The 24,674-nt window shown below is 49.3% G+C and overlaps 1 protein-coding gene across 1 annotated transcript in view; it reads left to right on the top strand.

Moving 5' to 3' along the window:
- Positions 1 to 21,590: 21,590 nt before the first annotated feature.
- Positions 21,591 to 24,674, top strand: part of LOC141975324 (gametocyte-specific factor 1-like) — a 29,999-nt gene continuing 26,915 nt past the window's right edge. Inside the window, exon 1 of the mRNA XM_074935614.1 lies at positions 21,591 to 21,626. Coding sequence (XP_074791715.1) covers positions 21,591 to 21,626 — 36 coding nt within the window. The remainder of the gene's footprint in view (positions 21,627 to 24,674) is intronic.

The following is a 24,674-nucleotide window of genomic DNA, read 5'->3' as shown; positions in this document are numbered from 1 at the left end:
CACGTCCACGCTGTCTGAGCATGTTACGCTCAAGCAGAGGCAGCAGCTGGACCTGCAAGAGTGGCCGTGACTGTGCACTGTGGGGCAAAACTCACCATAATTTTTTGCTCCGAACAACTTTTTCACAACCAGAATCCCATAGTAATGCTCATCATGCAACAGGATGAAATAAGTCTTGGGGTAAACTGCCCCCCCGTTTAAAAAAAGCCCCTTTCGCCGCATACAGCACCACCTGTATGTTGACTCCTAAATGCTGTTCAGACATTGCTACGTCACTGAGCATAATCTTTTTTTGATCTGACCAGCCCAGTTTCTCATGCAACTTTCTCGCCCCCACTAACGATTCCGTGTCCGTAGGTTTATGGTCGGACATGACGGCCAAGAGCCCACGCGCAAAACACAGATTGGTAGCCGTGTAAGTCAGGTCTACTAAACATTGTCTCTTTTTTATGGATGATTTGACTACTGAGGATAGAATTTAAAACTCTACGAGCGGCCCCCACCCCTGCTTTTTTACAACTGTCACAACGAGGTGCAATGTCCCATTGACATGCAACTCTATTGCTCTGTGGCAGCTTTGAGGTCTGATTGAAGAAATCCTCAGCAGACAGCTCATCCCTAGTTCTTCAGACCGAAAATAATGGGTTAGTTAAATTACGGCTCTCTAAATGTAACTGAACATAATCATCAGTGCCTACCCTACCATTAACGTCATGGAGAACTAACTGTATCCCCCTGTGTATGGCTTCAACAACCTGCTGAGCTGAATTTATTCGCTCAAGATTGACAAAATGAAATTCCTCACAATACACCGACCCCCCCCAAATCTAGGTAATTCACGTTGCCAACTTCTCACTCTCTCCATACACACCTGTGCATTTTCAGGGTTACTTGGGGGTTCCTCTACGGGACCATCTACATCAGATGCTATTTGAGAGTCAGACTGTGAGGCGCTTCCGTGAGGGTCATCGGGAGGAGATGGGGACCCATCATTCTAGAGAGCCCTCTGGGGAATTTTCGAAACCAGACTCTGTGTGAGAGTCTGATTCCACCTCCCCATTTTCAGACATGCCAGTTTGTGAGCCTCCAGTCGAGGGCATCTCTTTTTGTCCCCCCTCTCCATTACCTCTTTAGCCCTTTTTAAAATTTTTACAACGACCCTGGCCTGGAACTTTTTGGCAGCCATTTGTTTGTCCCCCCTTTTGTTTACACCTGAGCTGATGTGTATCCTTGAGGGTGCCCCTTTTACCCAGGCCCCTTTCCACGACTAGTCACGCCTGCGCAGAGCCAAAAATTGAAGTATTTTTCAAAAAGTCACCCACCAAAGCTTTTGCTTTGTTGATGTGCTTTCCAGCCCTCCTTTCTTTTAGACCCCCTGAAGATACACCGTTCACCGGTATTCTGAACGAAGCATCATATTTTCCCCAAACCTTTTTAGAATACCGTTCTTTTAGAACCCCCGAGGATACAGCGTCCCTCAGTCTTCTGAAGGAAGCATCGTAGGTGGGCGTTTTCACTCACGGTTTTCTCAGGGCTTGGTGTGGAGGTGGCCGCTGAGGAACTGGAGTTGTGTTTGCGTGGTTGGTTTTTACCAGAGTCTTTGGTTTTGTCCTTGGGTTTGACGTATTTGAGGTTTGGACTGCCCTGATGCTTCATCTGCACTCTTGGGCTGTTTTGAGTTGTTAAAGGTCTCAAAGCAGATTTCTGGTTCTTTGGCTGGTCTGGTGGAGGTGTCCCTGTAGCTCTGACTACAGCATTGTCAGGAGAACTGCACATACCCGATTAGGGGGGAAGGAACATATAACAAAACTTAACTTTACCATCTTTCTCACCCACACCGATGTATTTACTTAAAATACAAAACCTCATAACCTCACAAACACAGTATATTTACTGGGCTTCATCCATCCATCTGGTGAATTTTTCTTTTCAGCTGTCTCTTTTCTTTTTCTTTTAAGCTTGTTTACCCTCTGGTCTAAGGGTCTCTCATGTTTTGACCTTACTCTGGAGCAGACAATATTATTATTATTATTATTATTATTGTAAATTACATGAAACTGTCTTGTAAACTTAAAAATAAAATATTCATTAGGGTGTTTTTCTATTTAAAAAGTCAGAGCTTTAAAACAAAATAATCCATTTCAGGCTGTACAACAAAGAGGAGTTTTGAGTTTATTTCTACCACTTTAAAACAAAAAACAACAAACCTGCAAACATTTTTTTAAATACACCTCATTTTGCAAAATAAAAACCAAACTGCTTTTAAAATCAACTTTTAAAATCCAGTTTAAAACACATTTTGCACAGTAAAAAAACACCCTGTTAGTTTGAAATACACCATTACCATCAGTTTGCAGCCATATACTTTAAAAAAAAACCACCTATGTTTTTTTACAGAGAGAGAGAGAGAGAGAGTTTAAAACACAGTTTGCAACAAAATACTTTTCAATAAACCCACATGCATTTAAAAGCCAATTGCAGAAAGTTACGCCCCCCCCCCACCCCACCCCCATGTGTGTTTGGGCCTTTGGATTAAAGAACAAGCAAAAATGTTAGTTAGTATTACCCCCAAATCCCTATCCAACCTGTGTAATACCTGAAGTTATTAAGCAAAACTCCAGTTAAAATAGTTTTTACCTTGGCCCGGTGATGAAATGCAGTTTAAAGTGACTGGTTCCATGCAAAACAGATCACACTGCAAGAAACATAGGCACCATTATTTACTAAGACAGCATGGCCAACGAGTGATAGAATAGAATATATATTTTCAGAGTTAAAAACAGGGAGCATGGCTCCTTTTGCAGTCCAGCAGCCATTCAAGAGAGTTTCTGTTGAAAGAGTCTCCAAAATACCTGAGGTTTTTACACCATCCTAAGCCTTTGTTTCAAACAGACTTGAAAATAGGAGCTAGCAGGTTGATTTGATCGCTACAACTCTCAAATAATAGCTACTTCAGGACGTTAGGCACCCCTCCCTAACATTCCCTTTTGTGATCTGGGGTGGGGGAATTTGTTATACCAATAAAATAAAAACCAGCAGGATCTTATTAAAAGGGAAAAGGCAAAATGCCACATTTATTGTGAATACAGAAAGAATCATAGTAAGCAGTTAGTTATAGCTATAACATTCCATTCAATTTCATATTTATTCACACATTCATTCATACACACACACACACACACACACAGAGAGGTTCTGCAAGGTTGTTATCAGAGTTACCAGCCTTAGAGTTGCTCATGCCAAGCCACTGGCCAGGTGGCCTGGAGACGAGGAGGGAGCAGGGCCTTTTCAGATGCACATCTGACGCTCCTGGAAGTTGGTTTGCAGAATCAGACCCCAAAGTTTTCCGTTTCTAGAGTCCATTTTTATAGGAATTTATTCCTATGCCAGCCTATGGGAATTGCTTCATCATGCTGTTGCTGAATCAATCAGCAGATGGCACATTCCTGACGGCTCCATCTTGTTCTTCGGTTCTCCCATCCTTGAGGCTGTTGGGTGGATTCCAGTCTGCCCTCCGGGGGTCCTCTGGTTGACGCCTTCTTTGGCCGACGGACACTGGATTCTTAGGCTGGCACCTCCCTGATCATTCAGTTATTATCCACACCAAGCATCCATCCACATACATCCTCTATCTCTATTTTAAAGCACAATCGTTAACAAAGCCAGATAAATACAACAAAAGGGCGGGGAGTCTCTGTGTGCTGTTTCTGTTGTTACAAAGTATTGCTTTGAGAACAGACTCCGTCTAGGATGTACTAACACAATTAGCAGCTTGCAACTTTCACCCGGCGAGGGAGAGAAACAGTACCAAAACCCAAGAGACCTCTTAATTAGTAATACCCTGGAATTTAAACTATGGGGAATCAAACTCATTTGTGATTTTAATACAGAACTTCTTTAGTATGATCCAACAAATTAAGCTGTCTGCACAACCGAGCTGCTTTTGGCCACATTTTTTTCCTTTTAGTTAAAATGCATTTTTCTGTAGGGCCTTCTTACAGTATTAAACAGTAAATCACCAATCCGTAATGTAACTGTACCCATTTCCAAGTGGGGACCCTTTGCAGATCTCAGTAAATGTCTTTGGGGCTTGTTTTTTAAACATGTTTCTTTCATGCTTAAAGTTTAGGGTGGGGGGTTGAAATAAAATGGTTGTATCACAACCATAATAAGCACCCACAGCTTTTAAAAATTTGTCTTTCGAGCAAATGATTGTTCTAAAGCATGGTGAAGATTTGTGAACCCTTCAAACATTTCAGTTTGGGGTTAGACCCGTGTGTGTGTGTGTGTGTGTGTGTGGTGGGATTTTTTGGTTGGTTGTTTTGGGTTTTTTGGGTAAATATAGTATTTTAAACTTTTAATGGCTTTGAATTGCTAGAAAGAGTGACCCATAGCATTCAAACAACTCCTGGGTCATATTTAAACTGTCCAGTAGAGTTCTGCCAGTTCCTGGGTCATTTTCACTGTCCAGTAGTGCTCTACCAACTCCAGGGATTATATTTAAACTGCCCAATAGCATCTGCGAATTCCTGAGGTTTTATTTCATTTCATATTAATCCGAACTCACCCACCCACCTCCCTTACTATGGGTGCACACCCATCAAATTTATCCCTATAGCAACAAGGGTAAGGAATCACAGTTACCTTCGCTATTCAGTGGGGGTGTGGTTAAAACCATTCAGTTCAACAGGATGAGTCAACTCTATTGTACTCAAACACATGTCTGAACCATCCCTGTTTTGTTTTCGTGTTGTAAGCAGAGGCAGGATGAGCTCTACCCTGACATCTGGTGGTGAGTTGTGGAAAAGGACTTCAGGAGCTGATCTCCTTTGCACAGGACACTCACCCCACCTAGCATGAGCCCACAGGAGCCCAAATGGTCACTTTGGCTGCTGTGGGATCCCCAGTTTCTCTGTTCTTGGGGCAGGAAGAATAAAGTGTTGTTATCCTGATGATGTGAATCAAGGACAGTGGAACTGTCCTTGGCCTTTTATGACGGAGGGACTCGCCATCAACTAAGTAGCACTCGCTAGGCAAGGGACAAGGATTCCAAAAGCCAGTGAATTGAGAGAGTTTGGAGGTTTGTGCCTAGTGGTGTGAGCTTTCTTCTGAGGGCTCCAAACACCAGTTACACTTTCTCTCCATTGTGTAATGTCAGAGGTAATTTTGATTCTATTAGGAGTTGGTTACAGACTGCAGAGCTGAATTCACTTTGGGTTCAAGGTGCCCCAGCTCTGAGGCCCCCCTACTACTTAACACAGTATTCAGTGATTTCAACTTGTTGTAGGGGAGCTTCAGTGCCCCACTGGTGGGGGCTTGACCCGGTTTTGCGTCATGTTACTGGAATGGAACTCCTAGATACTGAACCCAGCCCCTGTTGTGGCCAACTCTGATGGGCAGAAGGGTTACACTGTAAACACATTTTTAGGATTTGTTCCCCTCCCACTTCACAGCTTTTTGCTATAAATGGGTCTCTTTTACACAAAGACACAAGACCTAGGTTCTCACAAACCATTTTTTTAAATTTAAAAATCATACAGCTTCTTGAAAACAAACCCAGATGCTCCATTAAAACTTTTAGCTCACTTAAGGGCCAGAGACCTTCTAAGAGAAACACAGATAATCACAAAGCCCTTTTCATTCAATTTTTTAAAATGTACAGTGACCAAGTTTTATATTGCATGTTTGTCCCCTCATCATTCTCTCAATTAATCCTTTTAGATTTCTTACAAATAGTCTTTTTCTTAAGCAGGGTTCTGTCCCTTTTTGTGTGGACCAGGCAGTCAATGTAACGCTGTAAGCAGGCATCTTCCGGTTTGGACATTTTCTTTAAAACACGGTCAGGGTCTCCACTGAATTGCACAGCATTTCTCAAGGTCACCCCTTGCGCTAAATGTTCTTGGGTTAGGCACAGACGTTGCATAACATAACCTATGGCAATAATAGTCTTCAATAAGCTTTCCAAACACAGCTCAGCACACAGGCCCCAGAACTTGCAGTTTCTAGCCATTGAAGTCCAAGTCACAGTCATGGTGCCATTGGGCTGGGGCATCTATGACACAGCCCTCACAATTTTCAAAAAGCTTTTCCCTAAGACAGTGATGAAGAACAGCATAAACAGCAACGCGTACAATAGTCCGCATAACATTTTTACGCTCGTGACGTGGCACTGGCTCAGCGAGTTCCATGCCAGGCCTCCTCCTAAACTCCTCCTAGCCGTCCTCCTCGGAGTCATCTTCCACAATTTCTAGCGGCGTTGAGCAAAAAGAAGACGGGCCTGGTTCACCTTTCCTGCTTGATGCAACGCCGTCCAGGGCCTCCGGGTCCTCTAGAAAGGCATCGTCAAGCTGTCGAGAGATTTTCAGACAAGAAACAAGCGTAAGTGCCCACTGCTTGTTTTTAGATTTACACAACCCCTGGTTCCTAACCCCATTACACCCAATCATCGACCGTCGCTTCTTAATCATTCATTTACCTGAGCTACGTCTTTTCCATTCACCTTGTCTGCCAGTGCCTCCCCCAAGCCATGATCGCCTTCCTCCTCCAGGGTGGCGGATGACGAGAGGCCACCATGCTCATCGGGGTGTCTCATGAGCGGTTGGGCTTCAGGGTCGGATTCTGGCATATCCATCAATGGCTGGGCCAAAGGAATCCCCTTGGCTTCTCTCTCATCCTCTTCAGAACTGTCGCTGCTGTAGCGCTTTCTCCACACAACTCCAAAGGTCCTCGGGGCTAAAACAAAGTCTGAAGTTCTCACAGGGGTGGTAAAGGAGTCCACGTTTCCTCTCAGCCTTTCCACAATTTCTAAACCACGTCTTCTTGGTAAGAGATGGCCTCCTCTTCCCAGCGCTCGGACTTATGAGGTGATGGTGCTGCACTCTGATTGGCAGAGGGTGTTGGAAGGAGTCCTTAGAGGGGTCACACGACCCTCTTCTGGGCGGTTGACCCCATCCCAGAACCCACCCTATTTTGGTTGAATCTCCTTTTGGGGCTGTCCAATGTGGCCAAAACCCATCGTGATTGGTAGAGGGTGGTGGGAGGAGCTCTTAGAGGGGTCACACAAGCCACTTCCTGACGGGTCACCCCGCCCCAGAATTCCCCCCAATTGGACAAATCTCCTCTCGGGGTGGTCCCCAGCGGCTGAAAACCCTCCTGATTGGTAGAGGGCAGTGGGAGGAGTTCTTAGAGGGGGTCACACAAACCCCGGAACTCCCCCTGATTGGTCAAATCTTCTCTCGAGGCGTTCCTGTGGGGGCAAAATCCATCCTGATCAGCAGAGGACAGTGGGAGGAGTTCTTACAGGGGTCACATGACACACCTTGCTTCCGGACATGTGTCCGCCTTGACCCTGGAAGTAATACTCCCATGAGGTGGGTCTTCCAGTGACCCGTGTGCAGGGCTTACGGGGCCAAGGGGTGGGGTTAACGTTCGATTGATGGTAGGGCCCTTATACTACTCGCTCCCGCTACCCAAAATTGGAACAAGAGAGACTATAATACTGGAGAGAAAGAAAGGAATGTTTTAAATGTTTTAAATTCTTGTACTGTGCTGTAAATTCTTTTCCCTAAATTAATTCAAAACATTAATTTGTATTTTTTATTTTTCTATTTTTTGTTGTTGTTTTATAACACAATACAGCAACTAGAATACTGGCCAGTATTATACTTTTATAAATAGAATAAAACAACCATAACGCTGGCCCATATTAGCCATTCTCCTACTGCTCAGATGCTGTAAGGGAGAGAAGGATCAGGCCCTGTAAAGTAGGCTGGGTTGATTTTTTATGACTCGAAGTGTTTTTATTACACATCAGGACATCTAGTCATTCTGATGGACGTGCAGCCTCTGGACACGCTCAGTGATAAGCATGTACATTACACTGCTTGCTCAGGGGTCATTACTATAGAAACAGCCAAGTACTGGCCCAGATCCTCAAATACACCTGAGCTTTAGACTCTGGGTTGTTCTAAATTACGCTGTCTTGTAACAGCCATTGCTGTACGGGAGATTGCTGTAGCACCGGGGTCAGCAACGTTTGGCATGCAGCCCCCCAGGGTTACCCCGGGGCGGGCCGGGCCAGTTTTTTTACCTGCCGTGTCCGCAGGTTTGGCCGATCGCGGATCCCACTGGCCGCGGTTCCCCACTGCAGGCCAACGGGGGCTGCAGGAAGCCGAGGCCAGCACATCCCTCGCCCCGCGCTGCTTCCCGCAGTAAAACAGAAGGTTTATTAGACGACAGGAACATGGTCTAATACAGAGCTTGTAGGTGCAGAGAACCGGACCCTTCAGCTGGGGGGGTTCCATTTTGGGGGGCAGTGAGCCAGACAACCACATCTGCCTTTCACTCCATGTCCCAGCCAGCCCCAAACTGAAACTCCCTCCAGCCCCTCCTCCTCTGGGCTTTGTCCCTTTCCCCGGCCAGGAGGGCACCTGATTCCTTTGTTCTCCAACCCTTTAGCTCTCACCTTGCAGGGGGGAGGGGCCCAGGCCATCAGTTGCCAGGAAACAGGGTGTCGGCCATTCTCTGTGTCCAGACCCCTGCACACACCTGCCCTCTAGGGCTCTGCAACGATCATACACCCTTACCCCACCACCTAGATCCTTAAGAACTGCCTGGGGAAACCGAGGCACCCCCACACTATTCAGAGGAAACATTAAGAACAGTCCCACTTCGTCACACTGGGTATGAGATTTTGCTGTTTGTGCAGGGAGCTGGGAGCCCCAGGGCGCCCTGTTTAACCCTGGGACTTGGTGCCTCACCAAGAGGCCCTGCAATGAGTGTTGGGCTGAAACCCAGCCAGCTTGGTTTACATCCGGCCCACAACAGCGTCAGGTGGAGCGAACAGGCCAAAGTGAAAGCAGAGCCACTCCCCAAGCCTCTGGGAAAGACTGACCTGCCTTGAGGGGCGGGTGTGCAATTCCTAGCTTCTCCCTCCCTCCCGCCTGCTGTTAACGGGAGGCAAACAGAGACTGCAATAAACCCCTCTGATAGGAACGAGCCTGCGCTGCTGGGGAACGGAGCCACTCGGAGCGGATTAAAAGCCCTAGTCCCAGAGCCAGGGCAAGCGCTCTCCTCTGGACAGCGGTTGGGGACGTCATACAGGGCGGCTTTCGGGCCCAGGGTTCATCCTGGCGCTTCAGCTGCTAGTGACCTAGGGCCTCCTGTTCTGCAGCGCTGAGTCCCACAGCTGCACTGAAGTCACTGGGGCAGATCCACTGCTCGTGTCAGTGACCACGGCTCCAGGAACGGGGCTGGAGAATGTGCTGTGCCCCTGAACAGGGCTGGGACAAACTGCCCCAGCCGAGGTCTGCCCCGATGGGAGCTGTGGGGAGCCCAGTGTACTGGAAGCTGCTGCTGCCCCGGGGTTTGTGATGGAGAATGTGGGGTGACGGGGGGGGAGCAATTCAGCACAAACAGCTCCTTTCGATTTCCTCCCAGCCACCCCAGCATGCCTGGGGACTCCCCTCCCCAATCAATCAAAGCCCAAGACGGGGATCTGAAGCTCGATATGAAGTTAATCCTCCGCCAGCTGACGTAACCCATGCGCCTTCTGGGTGTGGTGTTGTGTCCCATCGAGTGGCACCAAGACCATTCGAGAGAGAGAGAAGATGAGTCTGCTCTGCAGCCGTCGCTAACAGCCAGGGGGCTTTTAGCTCATGCAATAGAGGCTCATGCACTAAGCTCCAGAGGCCCCAGGTTGGATCCCCACCCACCGACGACCAGGGTCTGTGGGTGTGACGCTGGCGTGGCTGGCAAGGGGCAGCAGGAAGGGTTTCCACTGAGCGTTAAGGGAAAGGAACTTGCTGGCTGTGGCACGGTGCAGCCGTCTGGTTGGCACACCGGGAAAGGAACATGGAGAAGAGCTCCAGCCCTGGCTGCGTCCCCAGCTCTTGTCTTGGCCTTGTAAAAGGCTAACGCTAACAGTAGTGTGAGGTATGAAAGCGAACAGACTATGTTCTGGGCCTGGAGCAGCGGCTGGGAAGCGTTCCCAATAAAAAACTGCCCCAGGATTCCTGTAATCCGCACCAGAGTGCAGGGGGAGGGGAGGGAGCTGGAGGGCCTTTGAAAACACAGACAGCTTGATGCCAGCCTTCCCTGGCTGCATGAAGCTATCCTCCAGAACCATGCCACCAAGGGCCCAGTACTGCAGCGGGACAGCCGGAGGGTTGGTGTCGCTATCCTCCCGTTCTACAGAGTGGGAAACTGAGGCACAGAGCTGGGCCACGTCAGGGCGCAGCTGGGGATGGAGCCCGTCAGATCCTCATGAGCTGCTGTGCGGCGCTAGCGCTTGTGTCTGCACCAGGTATAAACACAGGCCCCCTTGTGCAGGCCCAGCCGTCCGTCCCCTGGCGGGCAGCAGTGCCCATGCAGGAGCACCCACGCAGCCCCCCACCGCCCTCGGCTGTAAAGCAGCCCCAGCCCCACGGCAGGGTTACGTTCTCCTCCCCTGCCCTGTGTTCTGGCTCCTCCAGGACCCTTCACGAGGCTGGCAGGGGAGCGCTGAGCTTGGAGCCTGGCCAGGCTGGAGCTGGCCCAAAGGAAACACCTCCACAGTCTTTCCAGGTGCCACCCAGTCCCCCAGCGCCTGCAGGAAGGTTTGGGGTAATCACACACACGCTGGGTCTCCCAGTCACCAACGCTTTGCCCGGAGCTTGGCTCGGAGGGAAGCGCAGACCCAGTCCAGCCAGCCTTGACGTCCCTCTCCGCGGAGCTGGGAGCGCGCCTGGAGCTGCCAGCCCAGTCCCGTCTAGTCAGCGAACGGCTTGCTGCTGCTCTTTCCCGGGTCTCCTCCTCCCTCCCCAGCCCTGGAGCCAGACGAACACCCACACACAGGCCTACTGTGCCCATGGCTGTACAGCGGCTGCAGGGCTGCAGCCATCGCGTCCTGGACATATTCACGGGGAGCCCGATGGGATTGGCCAGGCAAGGAGTGTTATACCAATAAATTAAAAACCAGCAGGATCTTATTAAAGGGAAAAAGGCAAAATACCACATTTATTGTGAATACAGAAAGAATCATAGTAAGCAGTTAGTTATAGCTATAACATTCCATTCAATCTCATATTTATTCACACACACACACACACACAGAGGTTCTGCAAGGTTGTCATCATAGTTACCAGCCTTAGAGTTGCTCATGCCAAGCCACTGGCCAGGTGGCCTGGACATGAGGAGGGAGCAGGGCCTTGTCAGATGCTCATCTGATGCTCCTGGAAGTTGGTTTGCAGAATCAGACCCCAAAGTTCTCACTTTTTAGAGTCTCTTTTTATAGGAATTTCTTCCTAGGCCAGTCTGTGGGAATTGCTTCATCATGCTGTTGCTGAATCAATCAGCAGATGGCACATTCCTGACGGCTCCGTGCTGCTAGATGTTATCTTGTTCTTTGGTTCTCCCATTCTTGAGGCTGTTGGGTGGATTCCAGTCTGCCCTCCGGGGGTCCTCTGGTTATTTCCACTTGACGCCTTCTTCAGCCGATGGACACTGGATTCTTAGGCTGGCACCTCCCTGATCATTCAGTTCTTATCCACACCAAGCATCCATCCACATCCATCCTCTATCTCTATTTTAATCACAGTTGTTAATACAACAAAAGGGCGGGGAGTCTCTGGGTGCTGTGTCTGTTGTTAGAGTATTGCTTTGAGTCTCTCTCTGTGAATTGCTTTGAGAACAGACTCTGTCTTAGAATGTACTAACGCAATTAGCAGCTTGCAAGTTTCACATACAGAGGGAGAGAAACAGTACCAAAAACCAAGAGACCTCTTAATTAGTAATACCCTGGAATTTAAACTATGGGGAATCAAACTCATTTGTGATTTTAATACAGAACTTCTTTAATATGATCCAACATAATCCCCCTTTTGACACTAAGATTTATAATCGTCAGTGTCACTTTCTATGTAGCCAATTCAAGAGAAGGTACTGTGAGGCAATTTGAGTTTGTGATTCCAATTCATGCCACATACACGATCCTAGTGATGTATCTTTACTACAAGGTTCTGGGGCAACAGGCAAGGTGAGGCACACCCACTTTTGAGGAGTCCATTCGGTACAACCTCTAGTGTCCAATAGCTTCCCTCCCTCCCCAGCCCACTGGCTCGAGGTCCAGGGTAGCCAGAAGGATCCCATGTGTAATATGGGGAGTGGGCTAACCTTCAATACCTTTGCCTCCAGGGACTGTTGGTGTGCAATTTTGACAACAATTTCTCCCATTAACAAGTCTGGTTTTACAATACTGGAAACATATTGAATCCATTCATATTGATAAGTGTCAAACAATGATCTCTTTCTTTTTTAACAAATGCATCAAACCCTTAATATTTCCCAATATGACCCAGAACATTTCGTGTTCCAAAGTAGCTAGTGCAAGTATCTGCATTTCAGTGCATCCCATAGCTATGGCTGTGTGGTTTCCTATTTCTAATATTTTTTTTTCTTATGCATAAGCCATGTGGTAGTATTAAGCCATTGCCAAAGATTCCATCGGGCTTTTAGGTTACCCAGACCAATTTGGACCAAGTCTACATTGGCATGTACTTGTTTTTGTGTCAGGCTGTCCTGTAGCTGGGTCAGAGAGCTTAATTTATTTTTAAGTACCTGCAGGTCTTTAGTATTTTTTTTTTTTTTTTAACACACAACAGTGCTAGCAACAAGACAAAACACAAGACAAAACATAGAACACAAAACACAATTTCTATTGTGACAGTAGATTCATGGTATTGGGTTACTTTTCAGCTGGCATCAGCTTTTCCTGATTTTTCTGAAAGACAAAAAGAACATGTTTCTACCCCTTTTGGGGTGGCAGATTATTGCTTAAAATATTTCTTTTACAAATACCCTTGCTGATTGCAGGCAAAACAGAGGAATTGCCCCCACATTTTCCTGTTTTTGTTCTATAGGTGGGCCAGGTTTCAATGGCTTTTATCTTTTAAGGGTTATGGGGAAATTATCCCACTGTTTAGTCATTAAATCCCTGAGTTTTCCTTCTTATACAGCAGACCAAGTTTATAATGTTTTTCCTGCTGTGTTAAGCTTTAAGTTTTATTTACAGGTAATAACTGAGAAGCATCATTACCATACGACCTTAAAGGGTTTTTCCAAAAATCATACACACTATACGTTGTTACAGGGATACTTATTATCATTAAATTTATTAAAATTATCTTGTTATCCCATGTCTTTTATTTAGACAATTTGTTTGCTGACCAGGTGTGTCCTTTATCTGCAGCTCCTTTGTGCTGCTAGTTCTTTCCTTCCTTTATCATTTAGGTAATTTGCATTTTCACAGACACTTCCTGCTTTTGGATTTAAAGCCATCAGCAGCTCAGAGACTCTATCTTAAAAGGGACACAATCAACTTTCACCAGAGTTTTGATTACTTTTAACTTCTGCTTCCAAAACACACAGCAATCTGAAAAAGAAAACCCAACCTATTGTGGCTCCCTTTGGAGCCCTAATAGCATTTTAATTAAGTAGCATGGTACGTTTGCATTTCTTTTGCCCCTTCTACAATATACCCTGCGCATGTTCTGGGGCAAATGCACATTCCTTCCATAGTTTAACTTCTATAACATTATCCATATCAATTTTTACATAAGGTGTAACTATTTCTTTTTTTTTGCTTACAGAGTTTTCATGTACCTTTATCAAAGTGACAGTCTGATTACTCAGAGCCATTTTAAGACTCAGTGTTTCTCACATTGCTTCTTTTTGTTTTGTGCACCTCACCCCTGCTGTTGCTTCAGAGAGGCACTGTTTTTTTTTAATTTTTTTTTCTACAACTCTCATCTGTTATTTTGTTACAAAAAACAAAACAAACAAACAAAAAGAATCGAGAAAATTTTTTTTTTTTATATTCTCCTGATTTTGACTGCCCAGCTGCAGCCACAACTTAAAAACATTTTAAATTTTGTAAAGCATTGAGTTACCTTTTAAGGGTTGAATGCCAAATCCCAAAGCCAAACAGCACTAATTACCTGTGTCTAGCAAAAAGGTCTGTCAGTTTTGCAACTTTGAATTAAAGAGTCAAATGGATTTTTAGTGGCATTATTTAAAACAAAAACAAAACCAACTGGTCCTTAGAACTTTACATATTTACACACACACAGATAGATACATACACATTTTCTTTTCTTTAACATCCCTTCCACGTTGCTCTGTTTTTTTACATCTTACATTCCCTTTATACATTTGAGGCAGTTAAGTTCCAATAGAACCCCCTTATGTTCTTTTAGCAAATTTGACTAAATTGTCCAGTCAAATGATTTTAATCAGTTTCTTTTGCCTGGCTAATTTACAGACATTCCTTTGGAAAAGGGCCCATTTTTCCCTCAGAATGGCTGCAAAGAAACCAAGAATGCTCTTTCTCTAACACTTTTTTTTCCTTTTTAACATTTTCACAAAGTTTAGCTGCTTAATTCCCTCCAGCCTCTGCAGAGTTAACTTTTTTTTTTTACTCTTTCTCTTTGTAATTATGCCTGGGGGTGCCATACATAGGACCTTCTCCCCCTTTACCTGCCTCCCTCCAGCCTCTGCAGAGTTAACTTTTTCACTCTTTTTGTATTCCTGGAGTGCCTCTTTCACTATTTTCAGCTGGCTTTGGGTATTTGTAGCCAGCACCTTCCAATTGTCTGCTCCCTTTTCCGTTTGTGCCTTTTCCTCTTTACATGAAGACAAGCGGAGGGAAGAATCCTTACATGCCTCCCACAACAACCAAATTGCTGCTGCATCTCTTTTGGCAGCACTAGAAGGTTTGTATATGAGGATATACTGAGCCAATCTATCCTCTAGGTCCGAAATAGTGCAGAGATCAGCTAGGGCTTGTTTAGTCCAAGGACTGTGCCCAAATTTTTGAAGGTTTTGTTTAAAAGGTGTAATTTCTTTAACAAAAGGTGAGGTTGGAGTTCCTTCTGACTCCATTCCTCCCTCTGGTACTGGCTTACCCTGTTTTCTTTTAAACATCTTAACATGGATATTTCAATCTCTTTGTCACTGCTGGTATTACTTAGCAAGTGACACAGCCTAGATTCTGAAATCATAGCTTAATCTATGCGTTTTTCCCCTGCTACCTTCCCGGAGGCCAGCAGGTCCCCTGCTACCTTCCCGGAGGCCAGCAGGTCTGGTTAACCTATTTCTCCCTGCTACCTTCTCGGAGGCCAGCCGGTCCGGTTAACCTGTTCTTCCCTGCTACCTTCTCGGAGGCCAGCAGGTCCCCTGCTACCTTCTCGGAGGCCAGCAGGTCTGGTTTAATCTGTTTTTCCTGCTACCTTCTCGGAGGCCAGCAGGTCTAGTTTAATCTGTTCTTCCCTGCTACCTTCTCGGAGGCCAGCAGGTCCCCTGCTACCTTCTCGGAGGCCAGCAGGTCTGGTTTAATCTGTTTTTCCTGCTACCTTCTCGGAGGCCAGCAGGTCCCCTGCTACCTTCTCGGAGGCCAGCAGGTCTGGTTTAATCTGTTTTTCCTGCTACCTTCTCGGAGGCCAGCAGGTCCCCTGCTACCTTCTCGGAGGCCAGCAGGTCTGGTTAACCTAATAGAAATGCCTAGCTCACTAGAGCTGGCGGTGTGCACACCAATATTTACAATAACTGAGGTTTTTTACCAATATTCCCCCTTTCGCAATTCTCCACCAAAATGTTATACCAATAAATTAAAAACCAGCAGGATCTTATTAAAGGGAAAAAGGCAAAATACCACATTTATTGTGAATACAGAAAGAATCATAGTAAGCAGTTAGTTATAGCTATAACATTCCATTCAATCTCATATTTATTCACACACACACACACACACAGAGGTTCTGCAAGGTTGTCATCATAGTTACCAGCCTTAGAGTTGCTCATGCCAAGCCACTGGCCAGGTGGCCTGGACATGAGGAGGGAGCAGGGCCTTGTCAGATGCTCATCTGATGCTCCTGGAAGTTGGTTTGCAGAATCAGACCCCAAAGTTCTCACTTTTTAGAGTCTCTTTTTATAGGAATTTCTTCCTAGGCCAGTCTGTGGGAATTGCTTCATCATGCTGTTGCTGAATCAATCAGCAGATGGCACATTCCTGACGGCTCCGTGCTGCTAGATGTTATCTTGTTCTTTGGTTCTCCCATTCTTGAGGCTGTTGGGTGGATTCCAGTCTGCCCTCCGGGGGTCCTCTGGTTATTTCCACTTGACGCCTTCTTCAGCCGATGGACACTGGATTCTTAGGCTGGCACCTCCCTGATCATTCAGTTCTTATCCACACCAAGCATCCATCCACATCCATCCTCTATCTCTATTTTAATCACAGTTGTTAATACAACAAAAGGGCGGGGAGTCTCTGGGTGCTGTGTCTGTTGTTAGAGTATTGCTTTGAGTCTCTCTCTGTGAATTGCTTTGAGAACAGACTCTGTCTTAGAATGTACTAACGCAATTAGCAGCTTGCAAGTTTCACATACAGAGGGAGAGAAACAGTACCAAAAACCAAGAGACCTCTTAATTAGTAATACCCTGGAATTTAAACTATGGGGAATCAAACTCATTTGTGATTTTAATACAGAACTTCTTTAATAAGATCCTGCTGGTTTTTAATTTTATTGGTACAACAAGGAGGGCATGAGCCCTGCCCAGCTAGGATGGGGCACCGTCCCCAGGCTGCTGCATCAAAGCCAGCCCTGGCTAGGAGCGATTCTGCAACCCAGGAGAGATTCTGCAACCATCCGCCTGCTGGAGAAAGACATCAAGGTGAACTTGTCCCAGCTTGGAACTCCTTGTAGCCAATGGGATACATTTGGGTTAGGAAAAAGAAAAGAAGTACTTGTGGCACCTTAGAGACTAACCAATTTATTTGAGCATAAGCTCCCAGTGTCAGCTGTGCCAGGGCCCCCAAGACCTTTGGGCCTGGATTGGGGGGATCATGACTAGGGTGGAGCTGGGACCCAGGGACAGGTGAAGCTGCACCAGGCTTGCAGAAGAGCTCATCCTGCAGAGACCTGCATGCAGACCCTGCTGGAGGGAGATTGTTTGGGGCAGAGCAGGGTGACTTGGGGGGCTTACAGGAGGGCTGGGGGGAGGCAATGGGGGTAGCAGGGAGGGGGAGAGGTTTACAGTAACTGCAAGCTGTATACAGTGGATGGGTTGAGGGGCCAACCCTGATATTCTATGATTCTATGATTCTATGATTTGGGGTGGGGAAGTGGGAGGCAGGAGGTGCGGGTGGGTGATACCCCCATGCAGCGGCAGTGCCCCCTGTAGGCAGCACGGGTGCATCCAATTGGCCCTAGAGGAAATATTGTCTAAAGATCAGAGTTCACCAAACCCAGGCTGAGCTAGCCCTGTCCCCAACCTGCCCATCCCTTGTGGGTATGGACTGCAGCCCGGTGTCCCCTGCCCTGGGCCTGGCCATGCTGGGGGCTGAGTGATCCCAGAATGATGCCCAGCGCACACCCCTTCTCCCAGGCAGGGACCCAGCATCTCGTCCCCCAGCCCTCCCCAGAGTCGGCCCCCAACCTCCAGGGATGGGTGGGGGGTGGGGAAGGCGACCGGCCTGAGCCAAGTTCACAATTATGCAACCAGCCCCTGTGATGCTGCTTATCATCTTACCACGCAGCCCAAAGCCGGCTCACCCGCCACTTTCCTGGCATTTCGTTGCCTGAAATTAAATCACATTTCCTAATTACTGGGTGGGCTCCAGCTGCTGGGCTGGGCTGGGCTTTAAGAAGGGGGCAGTGTAGTGTGATCAGCATCAGTCACAGAGACAGCCTGTTGGAGAGAACCCCCCCAAAGCCCGAGACCCCCCTCACCACAGCCAGCCCCCCAGGCTGCATCTAACGAGGCCCACTCACCTCCCTCTGCCCTGCAGGAAACTCAGCCTGGCTGGTTCCTACAGGGCCCATCCAGCCCAGTATCCCCTCTCCCTGCTGTGAGCAAACGTCAGGCCCTGCCCACTTGCTCGTTCCCAGCATCTGGCCAGCCCAGCGCTGATCGTGCAGAAACGCGCAGTCCTGGACAGTGCTCGGCACAAAGGACTCACACAAACACATTCCAGAAGCGTGGTACAAAAACCACAATATCAAGAATGGCACAAAAACATTCTCCAAGGATAACAGGAACACACTGAGCCCTCCTAAAAGATAAGGTCAAATAGCAACGTAATAAATACAAATGTTTTAATCAAACCAACATGTACAAAAAAGTGGACAATAACTAGCCAGGTCAGAGGGCAGTATCTAAGTCAGAGGGGCAGCTTGTTTGTATCAGGGTATCTCTGAGAGAATGTGTTTGTCCAGCCAAGGGGGAAATGGAAAGTCCCGCCATTCACTGAGCTGCGTCCATTGTCACAGGCATACATGTCTTAGTATCCTCGTAGAGTCTGCCAGGTGCTATTACCATGCCTTGTCAAAAATAAACCTGGCCGGGTGCCTTCGTCCCTTAACGGATCTTGTGGTCATTGGGCGGTTCACTCAAGGTCTGCTGTGCTGGCTGTCTGCGCAGAGCTGGGGCAGCACACAGGGAGAACACACACACACGCAGTGAAATATCTAACAACAGAGGCAATCAGTAAGGATGTTTCACAATGGCTCGTTTGGTTTCAAAGGGCAGGCCTAGCACTTTACACTAATTCATGCTTCTCCCCTGTTGGGGGAGTTACACAGGCCATGGCTACACTACAAAATCAAATCGCCCTGCGTGCAGCCGCCACAGTAGTTACAGCACTTGTGTGTGTGTACACCTGGCTCCTTGTGTCTGTGGTGTGTGGTATCGATTGTACTGTCAGTGTGGGGCATTGCGGGACAGTCGATGTAAGCAACGCAGTATGTACACTGACACTGCATTGACCTAACTACGCTGACTGGGGGCGGTGGCATGATTAAGTCAGCAAAGCAGGTGAGTTACATCAGCGGGAGCCAAATTTTAGTGTAGACGCAGTGTTAGGTGGACGTAAGCTGCCTTGCAAACTCAGTGGTGTAGAGCAGTTACAGAGGTTTACGATGCAAACATTCATTCTAACTTTATACCACGGGCTACAGAGGTTATGGGAGAGATCAATCCTGCAAGCAATTCCACAAGTCGAAACACTCCACACACGCTGATCAGCAGCTGTTTTCACACGGCTAACACACAGGCTGGGTCAAGCTCTGCATTTGTCCGTGTTCAGTGAGGCCTAAGGGCCTGGGCATGAGCTGGCACCTGGTCTGCTAGCGTCACAGGGCCCATCTAGCCCAGTACCCCGCCCTCTCCCTGCTGCCTCCTTCCCCAATTCAGATCAATGGGGCCAGCCACCCCAGCACCAGCTACTTCAGAGGAAGGTGCAAGAACCCCCTCCTAGTGGCTAATGATGACATAACCAGTCGTGGGAGGGGGGGAAGGGGGGCATATCCCCCTCATCCTGACAGTCAGCAGTGGCCTTGTGCCCTCTTTTCTAAATTCTGTCTTGACACCCTTGCTCCCCTACCCCCACCATCCTTGTCTGAATCCTGCCCGGCTCGCAATGTCATTGACATCTAGTGGCAGTGAGTTCCCCTGGCTAATTATGTAACTTCCCTTGACATTTGCTTTCACAGAGCGTCCCATTGCTCTTGCAACACTGGGGCAGGTGAAGGGGGGGCAAATAGGAGCACCCCCATCCTTTCATTATATTCTGTACCTATTTCAACCCTGCTTCTTTCGCTCCTCTTTAAACAAAAGCCTGAGCTTTTTTGTTGGTAAATTGGCCTTTTTCTTGACAGTGTTGTAGAAAAAATTTGCTTCTTTCTAAACATTTCAGGTTTTTGATGAGCAATTTAAAAACAGCCTTCGAAAAGTTACCCCTCCCTCCCCCATTTCTCTGCCCTTTGTCCTTTTCTCATTTGCCACTGGAAAGTGGATGGGAGGGGATGAAAAAAACCACACACACACACACGTACATTTTTGGCTTTTGAAAATTTTTTGCAAGGGGTGAAAACATAAGGGTTCCACACACACCCCCAAATTTCCAAGGCAGCTCAATTGTGGGGCTGCTGCTCTTCCTGCTGCCCTTCTAGTGCCAGGGTAGACCAACACCCTGTCACACTTTAACCCTTAAACGGCCAGCGTTGCCAACGCCCATCATTGCATGGTGAGCCCAGCAGTGGGTGGGGGGGTGAGTTGGAATGGGATCAGTCACGAAGAATCTTCGCTTTCGTTAGATAAAGTGCCCACCCTCGGCGTGGAGGAGAAGCCCCAGACCTCGCACCCTCCCAAACACAGCCATGCCAGAATGCAAACAAATATTAAAATCTTGTGATTTTTTAAGCAAATCTCATGATTTTGAGGCCTGACTAGTGACTTCTGAATGTTGGGACACAAGAGGGGCACCAAAGCTGATGGGCCCGCTCGGCCTTCGTGCCACCTGGACAGAGGCACCTGTGTGGGACCCGGGGTGGCTCGTGCCTCCCCACACTTGGGACAGACAATACTAAACATCTCATGGCTCCCCCTGGCAGTGCATGGAGGGAAAGCCGCTCCCGAGCTATGGCCACAGAGTCAAGAGAGGCAGTGTGGCCTAGTGGGTAAAGCACTGAACTGGGATGCAGCAGACTGGAGGTCTATGGCTGGCTCTGCCACTGGGTGACCTTGAGCAAATCCCTTCCCTGCCCTCTGCCTCAGTTTCCCCATGTGTACAGTGGGGATGATGACACTGACCTCCTTTGGGAAGTGTTTTGCTGGACAGTGCTATGTAAGATGAATAATAATATTCTGGGCTGGCTAGGGGGCGTCTCTCCTCTCTGGGGCACGGGTTCGAATCTGTCCCAGGGAAGCAGTGTCTGACAGTGGGTGGTGGCTGTGGAGAGGGGCTCAGTCAAGTTCCTGTTGGGACAGCACCCGCGTTGCCTGCCGGCTGTGGGACTGGCACGCTGGGGCTACAGAGCCTGAGCTCCGCTCTGCCCCTAGATGGGTCCCTTCAGGGCAGGGCCGTTGGCGTGGGGGATGGGGGTGTGACGCAAGCCTTGGGCTCTGGGGCAGTCGAGCTGGCCCTTTCCCCAGTGCTGGAGTCCCCTCCACAAGGCCCAAAGCTCCCCAGGCCTGAATCCTGGCCCCACGGAGCCCGGCTCGAGGGGAGGGGGGGCATTTCCTGCAGCCGCACTGCCTCTCCGGTACAGCCAGTGGCCTTGGCACTCTGGGGCAAGGCAAGTCACTTTCCAGCCTCCACCCCTCGTGCCACGGGGCACAGGCCAGCCCAGGGCTCTGAGGAAGATGGGGCGTGCCCTCCGCCCCTCTGATTTAAACGTCTCTCTGTCCCTTCCCCCCGCTCCATGGCCCCGTGCACAGCTCTCCTCTTTCTGCATCTTCCCCTCCTGCTCTTTAGGATCTGGCCTCCTGGGGTACCCAGGTGTCAAGGAAACCTGCTCCTGGCTGGGGAGCCATGGTTGGCTTTTGGGCCCCAGGCTTCTGCATGGCCCTGGCTAATGAGCCCCCTGGGAGGGCAGCGCTGCCCTGCGTGGGCCCTGGGGCCTCGGCAGGAGCTGCCACAGAGAGCCAGCGGCAAAGCTGCCAGTGGAGGCTTCTCCAGTGCCCTGCAGAGTGGGGGAACTGGTCTGAACTGGGGCCAGCGTCAAGGCCATGGGAGGTAGCAGCCAGGTAAGGTGCTGGGTTCCCCACTGTTGGGCCCTATGGGGGTGCTGGCTGAGGGACCCTGTGCCCATGGCGTTAGAGGGATTGCAGGGACGAGGCCCTGGGGGCTGCTGGGCGTTTGGAGAGGGGTCTGTGTTCAGCTCCCATCTCCCCACACACGCTTCTGATCCAGAATGGCCTGGGTGCGAGACTTTCCCCTGGCTGGTGCCAAATGGCCAGTGTTTGCTGGGATGCTTTGGACCCGGCAGCTGCTCCCTGCCCCTGGGGGAGGTTCATCGCTGGGGCAGTGCTGCCAGCCCAAGAGACTGAGGGCCTGGGCCCCACAGCAGATCACTCTGTACTCCACCCCTTGCCCTGCCCGAGAAGGCGGGGAGGGCACTCTTGGCCAGTCCTTGGCTGTCAGCTAATGCCCGTCAGAGCATGGACCCATCCCCCTAGGGACGGGGTTGAGACCCCCAAACTCATGTCACACATAGGCCTGCTGGGCGCTGGCAGTGGGGCAATCCCTTCCCTGCCAGGGACTGCGGGGGGAGGCTCTTGGGGCAGAGATGGGACCAGCGGGGCATCCCTGGCACAGCGAGGGAGCAGGTCTGTAGTCCTGGCCTGGAGAATCCGTTATCCACCGCTCATTACCCGCTGCCCAGTCGAGGCACCGAAAAGAAACCGTGTGATTTTAGGTGACCTATCGAGTGGCACCTAGTGCGACTCAGAGCGACATGGCTGGCACGAAGGGCTCGGTGAATGGGGGGGCTGGCTGGGAGCGGGGCACTGACTGAATCACTGGGCTCCCACGGCCAGAAGAATCTCGGCCCCAGCCTTGCACCACCCCAGGGCCCCAATCTCTGCTGAGGCCTTGCCCACCTCCCTGGCAAGAGGCCCAGCAGCTCTGCTCACTCCCAGGACTAGAGTCACTTGTATTCCAGTCACTCAGTTCATCCCTGGGGTTGAGAAGTAGCCACCTCTGGGGTGGGGTGCAGGGGCTATTTATACAGGGATCCTTTGCCCAGCACTGAGATGCAGCCACCTCTGGGGTGGGACGGAGCAGCTGTTTAACAGCCACACAGCACAGTAGATTAGGACAAGTGAAGAATCCCACATCTAGTTGCACTGCGCTGCACAGAGCATGGGGAGCTGGGCCAGGGAGCCAGGGGGGAGGGACAGCTCAGTGGTTTGAGCATTAGCCTGCTAAACCCAGGGTTGTGAGTTCAATCCTTGAGGGGGCCATTTAGGGATCTGGGGCAAAAATTGGGGATTGGCCCTGCTTTGAGCAGGGGGTTGGACTCGATGACCTCCTGAGGTCCCTTCCAACCCTGATATTCTATGATTCTATGACCAGGCTGCACTGCACATGGGCTCCTTAGTGACAAGCGCTCAGGAGCTTAGATTTACAACCCCCAAAATAGCACAAATTGAGCACTATGCTGGGGCCGGCACAGACTAGAAGGGGCGAGTGCCCCCTACTGGGTCCTCCCACCCCACTCACTGCAGCCCCTAGCACCCCATAAGCTCCATCCATGCATAGTAAGGGGACTGGCACATGGAATTGCAAGCCCAATAGCAAGGATTTCTGATGACTGTAAACTCGGGGCGGGGGAGTGGAGAATTGCTAATATAGTTCCTATTTTTAAGAAATGGAAAAAAACGTGGTCCAGGTATCTACAGGCCTTTTAATTTGACCTCAGCTCTCTGCCAGGTCTGGGGACAAATTCTGAGAGAGAAAGTAACGAAGGACAAAGGGGTGAACGGTAACTGGGATAAAATACAACCTGGTTTAACAATCGGTAGGTCCTGCCAGGCCAACCTGAGCGGTGTCTCTGCGAAGATAACTGAGGTTTCAGACAAAGGAAACGCAGTAGATCTAATCCAGTGGTTCTCAAACTTTTTGTATTGGTGACCCCTTTCGAACACCCAGCCTCTGAGTGCGACCCCCCCTTAAAAATTAAAACCACATTTTTGATATTTAACACCATGTTAAATACTAAATTTAAACCCTATTGCTTAAAATGAATTGACCTTTACTCACTGCTTTTAAATTAAGACTAAAACACAGCGGGTGGCGGGGCTCGGGGCTGACAACCCTGTGCGTGCTCCCGGCTGATAACCCTCAGCATGGCCGGGCTCCGCCTGAAACCCCATTACAGGGGTCGGGGCTCCCAGCGTCCTGGATGCCCCAGCTCAGGGCTCACAGCCCCGCTCCTGGTTGGGGTCAGGACTTGCAACCCCATGTGGCAGTCAGACTCAGGGATCACAGCCCCGCTCCTGGCCAGGGTTGGGGTCTGGGCTTGCAGCCCTGTGTGGGGGTTGGAGTCGGGGCTCGCAACCACAATTCCCTGTCGGGGTCGGGGCTCACAGCCCGGCGCAGGGGTTGGGGTCAGGACTCACAGCTGCACACCGGGGTCGGGGCTCACAGCCTGGCGCAGCGGTCGGGACTCACAGCCATGTGCGCGGGTTGGGGCTCGTAGCCCAGCAGCTCCACACAGGGGTCGGGGCTCACAGACTGGCACAGGGGTCAGGGCTCGCAACTTACAGCCACGCGCTGGGGTCGGGGCTCGTGACCTCCCCACTTAACTGGGTTGTGACCACCCAAGGGGTCATGGCCCCCAGTTTGAGAACCAACGATCTAATCTACCTGGTTGTCAGTGAGGCATTTGACACAATTGGGAAATTATTAGTTCAATTGGAGAAGATGGGGTTTAATATGAGAACTGAAAGGTGGATAAGGAACTGGTGAAAAGGACCTGCAGAAAAGGACCTGGGGTTACAGCAGATGAGAAGCTGGAGATGAGTCAGCAGTGTGCCCGTGTTGCCAGAAAGGCTAACAGCATATTGGGCTGCATTAATAGGAGCATTGCCCACAGATCGAGGGAAGTGATTATTCCCCTCTATTCAGCACTGGTGAGGGCCTCATCTGGAGCATTGCGTCCAGTTTTGGGCCCCCACTACAGAAAGGATGCGGACAAATTGGAGAGAGTCCAGCGGAGGGCAATGAAAATGAGTAGGGAGCTGGGGCACGTGACTTATGGGGAGAGGCTGAGGGAACTGTGGTTATTTTGTCTGCAGAAGAGAAGAGTGAGGGGGGATTTGATCGCTGTCATGGAGTCCCCGGGCGATGCTCTGGAACT

Source organism: Natator depressus, chromosome 20 (assembly GCF_965152275.1).
Source record: "Natator depressus isolate rNatDep1 chromosome 20, rNatDep2.hap1, whole genome shotgun sequence".
Classification (NCBI taxonomy): Eukaryota; Metazoa; Chordata; order Testudines; family Cheloniidae; genus Natator; species Natator depressus.
Note: the sequence above shows the minus strand (reverse complement) of the source record. Positions and strands in the feature narration are given on the sequence as shown.